The sequence below is a fragment of the Oncorhynchus mykiss genome, chromosome 8 (genome assembly GCF_057628025.1).
Source record: "Oncorhynchus mykiss isolate SJ-2025 chromosome 8, ASM5762802v1, whole genome shotgun sequence".
NCBI classification, from domain to species: Eukaryota; Metazoa; Chordata; class Actinopteri; order Salmoniformes; family Salmonidae; genus Oncorhynchus; species Oncorhynchus mykiss.
Window position 1 is genome coordinate 56009887 of NC_143029.1, and position 14086 is coordinate 56023972.

Sequence of the window (14086 nt, forward strand, 5' to 3'; positions counted from 1 at the left end):
CAGGTGGGCTTCATAGACTACATCGTTCACCCTCTGTGGGAGACGTGGGCCGACCTGGTCCATCCCGACGCCCAGGAGATCCTAGACACGCTAGAGGACAACCGCGAGTGGTACCAGAGCATGATCCCCCACAGCCCCTCGCCTACCCCCGAGGCCCAGGACAAGGTGGGCCTGCCTGGGGGAGCCATGGGGTCCGGAGGGGGTGGATCTTCCATCGGAGACAAATTCCAGTTTGAGCTGACCCTAGAGGAGGAAGGCGAGTCCGACACAGAGAGCCCCCCAGAAGAGGAGGAGGGGTACAGTAGCACTGGGGCGGAGCCTTCTAGAACTGACCCGGACAGCAGACTCCATTCCGTGTCTGCCACTGCTCACCCACACTATCAGGGGCTTTCCAAAATGGCCACCTCTGTCCTCAATCTCGGTGGCACGACTTTGTCCACCGACTCTGACCCAGACAAGGAGGCAGCCGAAGACAAAGAACATGACCAAGAAGGTAATGCCGGTGTGAGGCGCTTCAGGCTAGGTACATAACACCAGTGCAATGTTCTTTTTTGTTCGTTTTTTTTGTTGATTTTCTGTGCCTCCCCCTGAACCCTTTACCCCCCATCTTTGGCTTCCTTGGACTGAATGGCAGGACAAAGCTGAGGTAGAGAACGTAAAGGGGGTGCGTTCGGGAAGTCTGCACTTACACAGCAGTCACCTTGCACTGGAGAGAGGAGAGCCCCACGATTCCTATTTGTTAGGTTGCAGAGAACAGGAAACCGTGCTTTTGAGCTGGTCTTTTGTGTTTTACCGATATGTTTCAGAGTTGAACAAGCGTCACCGTGTTTGGCTTACGTTTTTCAAGAGACGCTGAGGTAACCAACCTTCCTGTTTTGACAGCCAGGTCTACGGCGAAGGAGCGAGGAATTTTGCGGGGACACGTCTTCCTTTTGACTACTTATGACTGCTTGAAACAATTGACGGCGCGTTGAACTTAGTAACAACAAACGCCATAATGTCTTTTGAGACTTTATGCCACACAGCGCAATAAACAGGAATTTGGCCAATGGCAATGTTTGCCTGCCTTCACAACTGTTGATGATTTGATATTTTATTCAAGGCCTTTCAAAAGAGTGCAGGAAGTGGTTTTTACTGGTCAACTGCAGACCTTACCAGATATGTACCACAAAAGGACAAAGTACAGAGCAGGCCTTCAGAATGGTTTGAGGAAGAGATTGTTTCAAATGCAGCAACAATACTTTTTGGGCACCACTGTTGCAACTGCTACTAGGTGCCTCGCAAGAGGTCTTGTGCTAAGATTGACTGAAGCAGCAGCACTACAGCAGCATTACAAACTCTAAAACAATTGGTTTAGGGTCCGCTCTTCCTCACACAGTCCTAACCCGACCCGTTACGTGTACACCTACAAAAACAAACCCTGAGCAAGTCGTTGTCGGGGCATAAAAGTAAGACAAAGCTATGCTGTTTGCACCTGGCGCCTCCCAGTGTTGAAATTCGGGAATTGAAGTCAGCCCGTGTAATACAATTCAAGGCATTGAAAATGCCCATGCCTACTGTAAATTGGCTATAGGTATGTTAATTGGATTGGGTTTAGCTATGGTTTTATTGTACCCAAAGCACTTTGGGTTAAAACTTCAACCCTTTTCTGTATGATTTTATTTATTGAACGTCACTCAAAGTGTATTATACACACGGCTCTATGCTGTAATTGTGTGTGTATCTTTAACCTCTTTACGGCAACCATTTTCATCAGCCTGCCTCCACTTTTAGCACTTTTACAATTGAACTCACAGCCAATGCCCTGCTTGAAAGGGCTTGTGCCAATCCATGAACACATTGGAGGACGGTGTAACCAGCACTTACATAGCCTGGCACATTAGGAGAACTGGTTGTTTTTTTGGGGGAACCTGGACTAAGATAAGAACTGTTTGACAGTAGGTCTGTGGACAATGCCCTTTCAAGTCCATTATTGTTGTTACAACACAGTAGCTCTCACGTTTCCCACAGGTAACATCACCACTGGTCACATTTTCCACCAGTTGAATTACTAAATAAGATACATTGGTAGCATGTACTATGTCATCTGGGTTTGTGAAGAAAAGGTTGTAATATTTGCCAAACTATTTCAGAGATGTGTGAAAGATGTGCCACTCAAGCGAAATTCTGTCATGGGCCAGTTCTCTGTGCCAGAATGTTTCCCCCTCCCCCTTTCCCTTTGTCATTGGTCAATATTCTGCTCTTCACAGGGACAAAGCCAATGACAGTACAAGTGCCAGGCAAGCATGACACAATTCGTACTGTAATTTCCATTTTGCCCCTGGCTAGTTTCCATCAATGACTGACTGACAGCATTGTTGATCACGTCTCCCTCCCTGTGCACTCGTTCTGTCCAAATAGGTTTTCGGTTACAGAACAATTAATCCCACGATAACTGTACTTGTCTTAAAGTAAGTGGTATGTTTGAATGGTTGGACGTTTTGATGAATTGAATTTGTAAAGAAACCAAAGCACTCTGTATGGTACTTTCACCAGTCTCTGCACTTCCAGCACAGTTGAGTGTAATGTAACTTGACTCATCCACGTTGGTTTTCTGTCTGTATTCTGGTATTATACGGCCTGATTATTACAATTGATTCACAGCACAGGCTGGACCACTGCAGCTGAAATAGGGGACTTGTTAGGTTATGGAATTTAACCTTTTTGTAACTAACCACAATATATTTTGATAAATATACTTTTTTTTTTGTTGTTGCTGCAAGATTCACAAGGAGAGTTTTCAAGTAACTAAGGTAAACTCATCTGTGGACGAAACACAAACGTTGAACCGCCATCTTGGAGTAAATTTATGTTGTGTTTTTACGAAAGATCTAGAAATGACACTTTCTGGAGCCTTATATTTGCATATGTTTTCTTTCAGCCTAGATTTGATATAAGGTGGAGAGAATCCAGTGTCATGCATAACGTAGCTAAGGAGCACAAACAGTCAAGAACTCAAGCAAGCCTTTCTGCCTTCCTCAGCTGTCATGCAACAAAAAAAATTCACCAGCCCTCGCAATGACTGTCTAACATTTATTGTTTTGTATATTTCATTTATTGTTTTGTATACTTTCCTCACAATGCTTTGTGTACAGTTTATTTATTATTTCTATATATATGTCCGAAATGAAGAACTATAGACTTTGTCGGAGGCGGAGTATTTATTTGTAGCTACCTTCCGAGTTTTGGGAGAGAAAAAAAAAAAATGGGACAGATTTCAACTACAGAACTCAACCAAATGTTTTAGTTTTCCCTATGTCTGCCATTAAAGAAAGCAAAAATACTCAAACTTTCAGGATTTTCTGGATAACATCAGTAGAGTAGGGGAGATCCCAGTTTCTATGTTTCTCTCCTGAACAGGTCCCAGTTTCCCAAAAGCATCTCAAGGCTGAATTGAACTTAGCGTTATGATGCTTTTGGGAAACTTGGCCCAGAACACCTGTCTGCAGTCTCGACAATCTAAACACAACTGTTTACTACGGGTTTCTAAACGCTTACTGTTACTGTACGCCTGTCCACCTTTTCAATAAAGTCTTCATGCTTTTGACATCATGGATGCTTATTGGAAATAATGTTGACCATGGAATGCTACAATGACACACACGTTTTTTTTCCCAACGACAAGAATTACATTACGGTTATCTAAGTGTATTTCAATAGGAGCTTGTTTAAACAATCATTCTAAATAAAAAACATATTTATGTTGACTACAGTCATACTAGCAAGGGATAGATGGAAAAATAATTGAATCAGGAGCTATCAGTGGTGCGATGGGTTGGGCCCAGTGATGGACAGTTGAAGTCGGAAGTTTACATCTTAGCCAAATACATTTAAACTCAGTTTTTCACAATTCCTGACATTTAATCTGAGTAAAAATCCTTGTTTTAGGTCAGTTAGGAGCACCACTTTATTTTAAGAATGTGACATGTCAGAATAATAGTAGAGAGAATGATTTATTTCAGCTTTTATTTCTTTCATTACATTCCCAGTGGGTCACAAGTTTACATACACTCAATTAATATTTGGTATCATTGCCTTTAAATTGTTTAACTTGGGTCAAACGTTTCGGGTAGCCTTCCACAAGCTTCCCACAGTAAGTTGGGTGAATTTTGGCCCATTCCTCCTGACAGAGCTGGTGTAACTGAGTCAGGTTTGTAGGCCTCCTTGTAGGACTCAGTTATGCCCACACATGTTCTATAGGATTGAGGTCAGGGCTCTGTGATGGCCACTGCAATACCTTGACTTTGTTGTCCTTAAGCCATTTTGCCATAACTTTGGAAGTATGTTTGGGGTCATTGTACATTTGGAAGACCCATTTGCGACCAAGCTTTAACTTCCTGACTGATGTCTTGAGAGGTTGCTTCAATATATCCACATAATTTTCCATCCTCATGATGCCATCTATGTTATGAAGTGCACCAGTCCCTCCTGCAGCAAAGCACCCCTACAACATGATGCTGCCACCCCCGTGCATCATGGTTGGGATGGTGTTCTTCGGCTTGCAAGCCCCCCCCACCCCCCCCACCCCCCTTTTCCTCCAAACATAACGGTGGTCATTATGGCCAAACAGTTATATTTTTGTTTCATCAGACCAGAGGACATTTCTCCAAAAAGTACGATCTTTGTCTCCATGTGCAGTTGCAAACCGTAGTCTGGCTTATTATGGTGGTTTTGGAGCAGTGGCTTCTTCCTTGGTGAGCGGTCTATAGATGTTACGGTGCGTGAATGAGGACCCAAAAGCGAATTAATGTAAACAGAGCTTCTTTAATAACCAAACATAGGTAGGCTCAGATGGACCGGCAGATTCCGACAGGACAGGACAAGGTTGCAGCAAACATGACGATAGTCTGGTTCAGGCATGACTAACACAAACAAGAATCCGACAAAGACAGGAGCAGAAAGAGAGAGAGATATAGAGACCTAATCAGAGGGAAAAAGGGAACAGGTGGGAAAAGGGGTGAACGAGGTAGTCAGAGAAGACAAGGGACAGCTGGGGGAAAGAGGGGGAGAAAAGGTAACCTAACACGACCAGCAGAGGGAGACAGGGTGAAGAGAAAGGACAGAAACAAGACACAACATGACAGTACATGACAGTACCCCCCCACTCACCGAGCGCCTCCTGGCGCACTCGAGGAGGAAGCCTGGCGGCAACGGAGGAAATCATCGATCAGCGCACGGTCCAGCACGTCCCGAGAGGGAACCCAACTCCTCTCCTCAGGACCGTACCCCTCCCAATCTACTAGGTACTGATGACCACGGCCCCGAGGACGCATGTCCAAAATCCTACGGACCCTGTAGATGGGTGCGCCCTCGACAAGGATGGGGGGGGGGGGGGGGAAGACGAGCGGGGGCGCGAAGAACGGGCTTGACACAGGAGACATGGAAGACCGGGTGGACGCGACGAAGATATCGCGGCAGAAGAAGTCGCACTGCGACAGGGTTAATGATTTGAGAAATACGGAACGGACCAATGAACCGCGGGGTCAACTTGCGAGAAGCGGTCTTAAGGGGAAGGTTCTGAGTGGAGAGCCAAACTCTCTGACCGCGACAATATCTTGGACTCTTAGTTCTACGCTTATTAGCAGCTCTCACAGTCTGCGCCCTATAACGGCAAAGTGCAGACCTGACCCTCTTCCAGGTGCGCTCGCAACGTTGGACAAAAGCCTGAGCGGAGGGGACGCTGGACTCGGCGAACTGAGATGAGAACAGCGGAGGCTGGTACCCGAGGCTACTCTGAAAAGGAGATAGCCCGGTTGCAGACGAAGGAAGCGAGTTGTGGGCGTATTCTGCCCAGGGGAGCTGTTCTGACCAAGACGCAGGGTTGCGAAAAGAAAGACTGCGTGAGATGCGACCAATAGTCTGATTGGCCCGTTCTGCTTGACCGTTAGACTGGGGGTGAAAGCCGGAAGAGAGACTGACGGAAGCCCCAATCAAACGGCAAAACTCCCTCCAAAATTGAGACGTGAATTGCGGACCTCTGTCCGAAACGACGTCTGACGGAAGGCCATGAATTCTGAAAACATTCTCGATGATGATTTGTGCCGTCTCTTTAGCAGAAGGAAGCTTAGCAAGGGGGATAAAATGAGCCGCCTTAGAGAACCTGTCGACAACCGTAAGAATAACAGTCTTCCCCGCTGACGAAGGCAGTCCGGTGACAAAATCTAAGGCGATGTGAGACCACGGTCGAGAGGGAATGGGAAGCGGCCTGAGACGGCCGGCAGGAGGGGAGTTACCGGACTTAGTCTGCGCGCAGACCGAACAAGCAGCCACGAAGCGACGCGTGTCATGCTCCCGGGTGGGCCACCAAAAACGCTGGCGAATGGAAGCAAGCGTACCCCGAACGCCAGGGTGGCCGGCTAACTTGGCAGAGTGAGCCCACTGAAGAACGGCCAGACGAGTAGGAACGGGAACGAAAAGAAGGTTCCTAGGACAGGCGCGCGGCGACGGAGTTTGAGTGAGTGCTTGCTTTACCTGCCTCTCAATTCCCCAGACAGTCAACCCGACAACACGCCCCTCAGGGAGAATCCCCTCGGGGTCAGTGGAGGCTACTGAAGAACTGAAGAGACGAGATAAAGCATCAGGCTTGGTGTTCATAGAGCCCGGACGATAAGAAATCACGAACTCGAAACGAGCGAAAAACAGCGCCAAGCATTAAGTTGTTTGGCAGAACGGATGTACTCAAGGTTCCTATGGTCAGTCCAAACGACAAAAGGAACGGTCGCCCCCTCCAACCACTGTCGCCATTCGCCTAGGGCTAAGCGGATGGCGAGCAGTTCGCGGTTTCCCACATCATAGTTACGTTCCGACGGCGACAGGCGATGAGAAAAATATGCGCAAGGGTGGACCTTGTCGTCAGAGAGGGAGCGCTGAGAAAGAATGGCTCCCACGCCCACCTCTGACGCGTCAACCTCGACAACGAACTGTCTAGTGACGTCAGGTGTAACAAGGATAGGTGCGGATGTAAAACGATTCTTGAGGAGATCAAAAGCTCCCTGGGCGGAAACGGACCACCTAAAGCACGTCTTGACAGAAGTAAGGGCTGTGAGAGGAGCTGCCACCTGACCGAAATTACGGATGAAACGACGATAGAAGTTCGCGAAGCCGAGAAAGCGCTGCAGCTCGACGCGTGACTTAGGGACGGGCCAATCAATGACAGCTTGGACCTTAGCGGGATCCATCTTAATGCCTTCAGCGGAAATAACAGAACCGAGAAATGTGACGGAGGAGGCATGAAAAGAGCACTTCTCAGCCTTCACAAAAAGACAATTCTCTAAAAGGCGCTGGAGGACACGTCGAACGTGCTGAACATGAATCTGGAGTGACGGTGAAAAAATCAGGATATCGTCAAGGTAAACGAAAACAAAGATGTTCAGCATGTCTCTCAGGACATCATTGACTAATGCCTGAAAGACAGCTGGAGCGTTAGCGAGGCCGAAAGGAAGAACCCGGTATTCAAAGTGCCCTAACGGAGTGTTAAACGCTGTCTTCCACTCGTCCCCCTCCCTGATGCGCACGAGATGGTAAGCGTTACGAAGGTCCAACTTAGTGAAAAACCTGGCTCCCTGCAGGATCTCGAAGGCTGAAGACATAAGAGGAAGCGGATAACGATTCTTCACTGTTATGTCATTCAGCCCTCGATAATCTATGCAGGGGCGCAGGGACCCGTCCTTCTTCTTAACAAAAAAAAACCCCGCTCCGGCGGGAGAGGAGGAGGGGACTATGGTACCGGCGTCAAGAGCTACAGACAAATAATCTTCGAGAGCCTTACGTTCGGGAGCCGACAGAGAGTATAGTCTACCCCGGGGGGGAGTGGTTCCCGGAAGGAGATCAATACTACAATCATACGACCGGTGTGGAGGAAGAGAGGTGGCCCTGGACCGACTGAACACCGTGCGCAGATCGTGATATTCCTCCGGCACCCCTGTCAAATCACCAGGCTCCTCCTGTGAAGAAGAGACAGAGGAAACAGGAGGGATAGCAGACATTAAACATTTCACATGACAAGAGACGTTCCAGGAGAGGATAGAATTACTAGACCAATTAATAGAAGGATTATGACAAACTAGCCAGGGATGGCCCAAAACAACAGGTGTAAAAGGTGAACGAAAAATTAAAAAAGAAATGGTTTCGCTATGATTACCAGAAACAGTGAGGGTTAAAGGTAGCGTCTCACGCTGAATCCTGGGGAGAGGACTACCATCCAGGGCAAACAAGGCCGTGGACTCCCTTAACTGTCTGAGAGGAATGTCATGTTCCCGAGCCCAGGTCTCGTCCATAAAACAGCCCTCCGCCCCAGAGTCTATTAAGGCACTGCAGGAAGCTGACGAACCGGTCCAGCGTAGATGGACCGACAAGGTAGTGCAGGATCTTGAAGGAGAGACAGGAGTAGTAGCGCTCACCAGTAGCCCTCCGCTTACTGATGAGCTCTGGCTTTTACTGGACATGAAGTGACAAAATGACCAGCAGAACCGCAATAGAGACAGAGGCGGTTGGTGATTCTCCGTTCCCTCTCCTTAGTCGAGATGCGGATACCTCCCAGCTGCATAGGCTCAGCACCCGAGCCGGCAGAGGAAGATGGTAGTGATGCGGAGAGGGGGGCAATGGAGAACGCAAGCTCCTTTCCACGAGCTCGGTGACGAAGATCAACCCGTCGCTCAATGCGAATAGCGAGTTCAATCAAGGAATCCACGCTGGAAGGAACCTCCCGGGAGAGAATCTCATCCTTAACCTCTGCGCGGAGACCCTCCAGAAAACGAGCGAGCAAAGCCGGCTCGTTCCAGCCACTGGAGGCAGCAAGAGTGCGAAACTCAATAGAGTAGTCTGTTATGGATCGATTACCTTGACATAGGGAAGACAGGGCCCTGGAAGCCTCCTCCCCAAAAACAGATCGATCAAAAACCCGTATCATCTCCTCCTTAAAGTCCTGATACTGGTTAGTACACTCAGCCCTTGCCTCCCAGATTGCCGTGCCCCACTCACGAGCCCGTCCAGTAAGGAGAGATATGACGTAGGCGACACGAGCAGTGCTCCTGGAGTAAGTGTTGGGCTGGAGAGAAAACACAATATCACACTGGGTGAGGAACGAGCGGCATTCAGTGGGCTCCCCAGAGTAACACGGCGGGTTATTGATTCTGGGCTCCGGAGATTCGAAAGCCCTGGAAGTGGCCGGTGGATCGAGGCGGAGATGGTGAACCTGTTCTGTGAGGTTGGAAACTTGGGTGGCCAGGGTCTCAACGGCATGTCGAGCAGCAGACAATTCCTGCTCGTGTCTGCCTAGCATCGCTCCCTGGATCTCGACGGCTGAGTGGAGAGGATCCGAAGTCGCTGGGTCCATTCTTGGTCGGATTCTTCTGTTACGGTGCGTGAATGAGGACCCAAAAGCGAATTAATGTAAACAGAGCTTCTTTAATAACCAAACATAGGTAGGCTCAGATGGACCGGCAGATTCCGACAGGACAGGACAAGGTTGCAGCAAACATGACGATAGTCTGGTTCAGGCATGACTAACACAAACAAGAATCCGACAAAGACAGGAGCAGAAAGAGAGAGAGATATAGAGACCTAATCAGAGGGAAAAAGGGAACAGGTGGGAAAAGGGGTGAACGAGGTAGTCAGAGAAGACAAGGGACAGCTGGGGGAAAGAGGGGGAGAAAAGGTAACCTAACACGACCAGCAGAGGGAGACAGGGTGAAGAGAAAGGACAGAAACAAGACACAACATGACAGTACATGACAATAGATACTTTTGTACGTGTTTCCTCCAGCATCTTCACAAGAGCCTTTGCTGTTGTTCTGGGATTGATTTGCACTTTTTGCACAAAAGTACGTTAATCTCTAGGAGACAGAACGCGTCTCCTTCCTGAGCGGTATGATGGCTGCATGGTCCCATGGTGTTTATACTTGCATACTATTGCTTGTACAGATGAACGTGGTACCTTCAGGTATTTAGAAATTGCTCCCAAGGATGAACCAGACTTGTGGAGGTCTACATTTATTGCCTGAGGTCTTGGCTCATTTCTTTTGATTTTCCCATGATGTCAAGCAAAGAGGCACTGAGTTTGAAGGTAGGCCTTGAAATACATCTACAGGTACACCTACAATTGACTCAAATTATGTCAATTAGCCTATTAGAAGCTTCTAAAGCCATTACATCATTTTCTGGTATTTCCCAAGCTGTTTAAAGGCACAGTCAACATAGTCTATTTAAACTTCTGACCCACTGGAATTGTGAAACAGTGAAATATAAGTTAAATAATCTGTCTAAACAATTGTTGGAAAAATGACTTGTGTCATGCTCAAAGCAGATGTCCTAACTGACTTGCCAAAACTATAGTTTGTTAACAAGACATTTGTGGAGTGGTTGAAAAACGAGTTTTAATGACTCCAACCTAAGTGTATATAATCTTCTGTCTTCAACTGTAGCTCAGCATTCAACACCATAGTACCCTCCAAGCTCATCATTAAGCTTGAGGCCCTGGTTCTGAACCCCTCCCTGTGCAATTGGGTCCTGGACTTCCTGACAGACCATCCCCAGGTGGTGAAGGTAGGAAACAACATCTCCACTTCACCGATCCTCAACACTGGGGCCCCACAAGGGTGCGTGCTCCGCCCCCTCCTGTACTCCCTGTTCACCCATGACTGTGTGGCAAAGCACGCAGACAAGCATGCAGACAACACAACAATAGTAGGCTTGATTACCAACAACGACGAGACAGCCTACAGGGAGGAGGTGAGGGCTCTGGGAGTGTGGTGCACGGAAAATAACCACTCAATGTCAACAAATCAAAAGGACATGATCGGGGACTTCATGATTGTAGTGAAAACAGAGGGAGGGAGCAGAGGGAGCACCCCCCTATCCAGCGCCCCTTCAACCTCAGGAGGCTGAAGAAATTTGGCTTGTAACCTAAAACCCTAACAAACTTTTACAGATGCACAATTGAGAGCATCCTGTCTGGCTGTATCACCTCCTGGTACAGCAACTGCACCGCCCACAACAACAGGGCTTTCCAGAGGGTGGTGTGGTCTGCACAATGCATCACCGGGGCAAACTACCTGCCCTCCAGGACACCTACAGCACCCGATGTCACACGAATGCCAAAAAGATTATCAAGGACAACAGTCACCCGAGCCACTGCCTGTTCACCCCGCTATCATCCAGAAGGTGAGGTCAGTACAGGTGCATCAAAGCGGGGACAGAGAGACTGAAAAGCAGCTTCTATCTCAAGGCCATCAGTCTGTTAAATAGCCATCACTAGCACAGAGAGGCTGCTGCCTATACACAGACTTGAAATCATTGGCCACTTTAATAAAAGGAACACTACTAAATTTAAAAATGTCACTTTAATAATGTTTAAATATCTTACATTACTCATCTCATATGTATATTCTGCATTCTATACTTCCCACTGTATCTTAGTCTATGCCGCTCTAACATTGCTTGTCCAAATATTTATATATTCTTAATTCCATTCCTTTACTTAGATTTGTGTGTATTGGGTATATGTTGTAAAATTGTTAGATATTACTTGTTTGACATTGCTGCACTGTCTGAACTAGAAGCACAAGCATTCACTACACCCACAATAGCATCTGCTGAACACGTGTATGTGACCAATACAATTTGATTTTATTGCAGCATATTGGATGACTGTCATTCATATTCCATTCACCCAGCTCAATGTAACATTGATAGGTATAGGCTACTACATGATACTCACATTTTCTCTGTACCCATCACGAGGTTACTACAACCTAGCCTATGAATGAATGTTTACAAGTAGGTGCACAGGTCGAGAGAAATTTGAGTGATCAAGGTGACAGACATTGACACATTCATTGAATGTGTTGGATAGCCATAGCCAGCTAGCCAACATAATCATTAGTCCAATAGTTGCAAACGAGAGTCCTGTAGTCCATAATCAGCTCCTTGGTTTTACTGAAGTTGCAATGTGGGGGCGAGCACTGCTGCCAGACCCAGAGGAGCTCACCTGCCTGAATTGTTTGTTTGTTCATAGTTATATTGCTAAATTTTGGTTTGTTTTTGTTGAACACCAACAGTGTCATTGCGCAAAATGGTACGCAGCATCATCTGTTGTGTGCAACAAAAGTTCAACCTTCACCTTCTGCTACCGTTTCTGTCAAGCCGTCTACGCATACTGTGCATTTTTCGCATATGTTAGATAAATCTATGCGCCACACAGAACGCACTGCAACTGCCTCTGCAAAGCAATGCTGCAAGGCAAACGCAGAGTTCCATTTGAAATGAATGTACTTCTGGTGCACCAAAATGCAATTTAATGTAATTATTTAACCAGGCAAGTCAGTTAAGAACATTTTCTAATTTAAAATGACAGCCTACCCCGGGCAAACCCTAACCTATGGGACTCACAATCACTGCCGGTTGTGCTGCGCCACCCGGAAGCCTCAATGTGTGATCAAATTTGAAAGTGGATTGTACATGGCATGTGTGACTTTCTCAATCCTAATCGCTGTAATATGCGCAAAATGTTACAATCTATACCGGAAGTTGTATGGATTCAGTGAGTAAATCAACAACCATCCCCTACTCCTGTGAGTTTCGGCTTTCTTTTCGAGATAAAGCTCACACTCTTGAAAACAGCATTGCTTTGCCTGATGTCTGTTCTACAAAGTCAAAAATGGAAACTAAGAAGCGAGGCTGAAGAGGTGGTGTTAGGAAGAGACTGGAGTCTTCACACGACTCCTGCTGAGCACCTGTACAGTGCCAAACAATCCTGGAAGGTGTTGATCCTTGTACCAGTGCCTAAGAAGTCAGGGTCCAGATCACCAAATTACTTTTGACCTGTGGCCCTCGTGCCCCTTCTGGCCAAATGCATGGAAAGGGTTATCATTAAGCACCTTACCCTGTCCATAGCAGATCAACTAGACCCGTTACAGTTTGCCTATAAGGCACAGAGCAGAGGGGGACGGAGGACACTACCCTGACCTTGGTGAACATGGTGGCTAATCACTTTCAACATGCTAAATCATATGCACACATTTTATTTATTGATTTGAGTTCATCTTTCAATACAATGCAAATACACACACTGCTGAAACGACTACTGGACCTGAATGTAAACGGAGGCCTCGCAGGTTGGATCAAGGACCTTTTAACTGACCGCCCGCAGAGGGTCCTCAGGAATGGGGCCCTCTCTGATGAACTGACCCTAAACACAGGGGCGCCCCAGGGGTGTGTCCTTTCAGCGTGGTTGTTCTCTATCTACAATAATGAGATGAAGATCCAAGGAAACAATGTGAGCCTTTTCAAGTACTTGGATGACATGGCTCTGATAGGACTTTTTTTCAGATGGGGACAGCTATTTTAAACAGACCAACAACCTTCAAGAATGTTGTGGGTCAAGTGCCCTCCATATCAATGTGGAAAAGACAACGGAATTGATCATCAATGACAACAACTTGCCAATGCCCCAATCACTCTCTCTGAACGACCAACCAGTGGTGGCAGTTGAGTGTTTCAAATACACAAATTGATAACAAGCTGAGTTTTACAGAGAATAAAGACTGTATTTTTTTTTTTAAAGCATGCCAACGCCTGTTTTTAATCAGGAAATTGAAGGGGGTTAGTGTCATCCAGGATGTTCTGGAGAGGGTGTACAGCGCCTTGGTGGAGAGCATCCTCACGTTCAATATGACAGTCTGGTATGGTAATCTGAGCATGAGGGGCCAAAGCAAACTGACCAAAATAGTAAACACAGCCAGCAAAGTAATTGGTCGACCACAGGCACATTTGAGCAGTCTGTTCCACAAGGCAACCAACAAGAAGGTTACTGTTATTGTCAGCTCGAGAGGCTTCCATCTGGCTGGCGCTTCGGAATGCCCATGGCCAAGAACGTGTTAAAGCAATGTGTTCCTTGTGCTGTTGGACTACTAAACTCAACGTAAATTATATTGGTATATGTACTTATCAGTCCAGTGCAGTTGTGAGTGAATGTATCAATGTTCTCTATGTTTTTAGTGTATGCAGTATGATGGACTGGCTGGTTTAAATATGTGTGATGTGAGAATAT

At 46.9% G+C, this 14086-nt stretch overlaps 1 protein-coding gene across 12 annotated transcripts in view; it reads left to right on the forward strand.

Annotated features, from left to right (window-relative positions):
* The window catches only part of LOC110530132 (3',5'-cyclic-AMP phosphodiesterase 4C), a 63237-nt gene extending 59651 nt beyond the window's left edge, over nucleotides 1–3586 (forward strand). For all 12 annotated transcript variants that reach the window (XM_021612968.3, XM_090182016.1, XM_090182015.1 and 9 more), the window contains one exon: nucleotides 4–3586. In XM_021612968.3, the coding sequence (XP_021468643.1) occupies nucleotides 4–531 (528 nt within the window). In that variant the 3' untranslated portion in view covers nucleotides 532–3586. The remainder of the gene's footprint in view (nucleotides 1–3) is intronic.
* Nucleotides 3587–14086: the final 10500 nt, after the last annotated feature.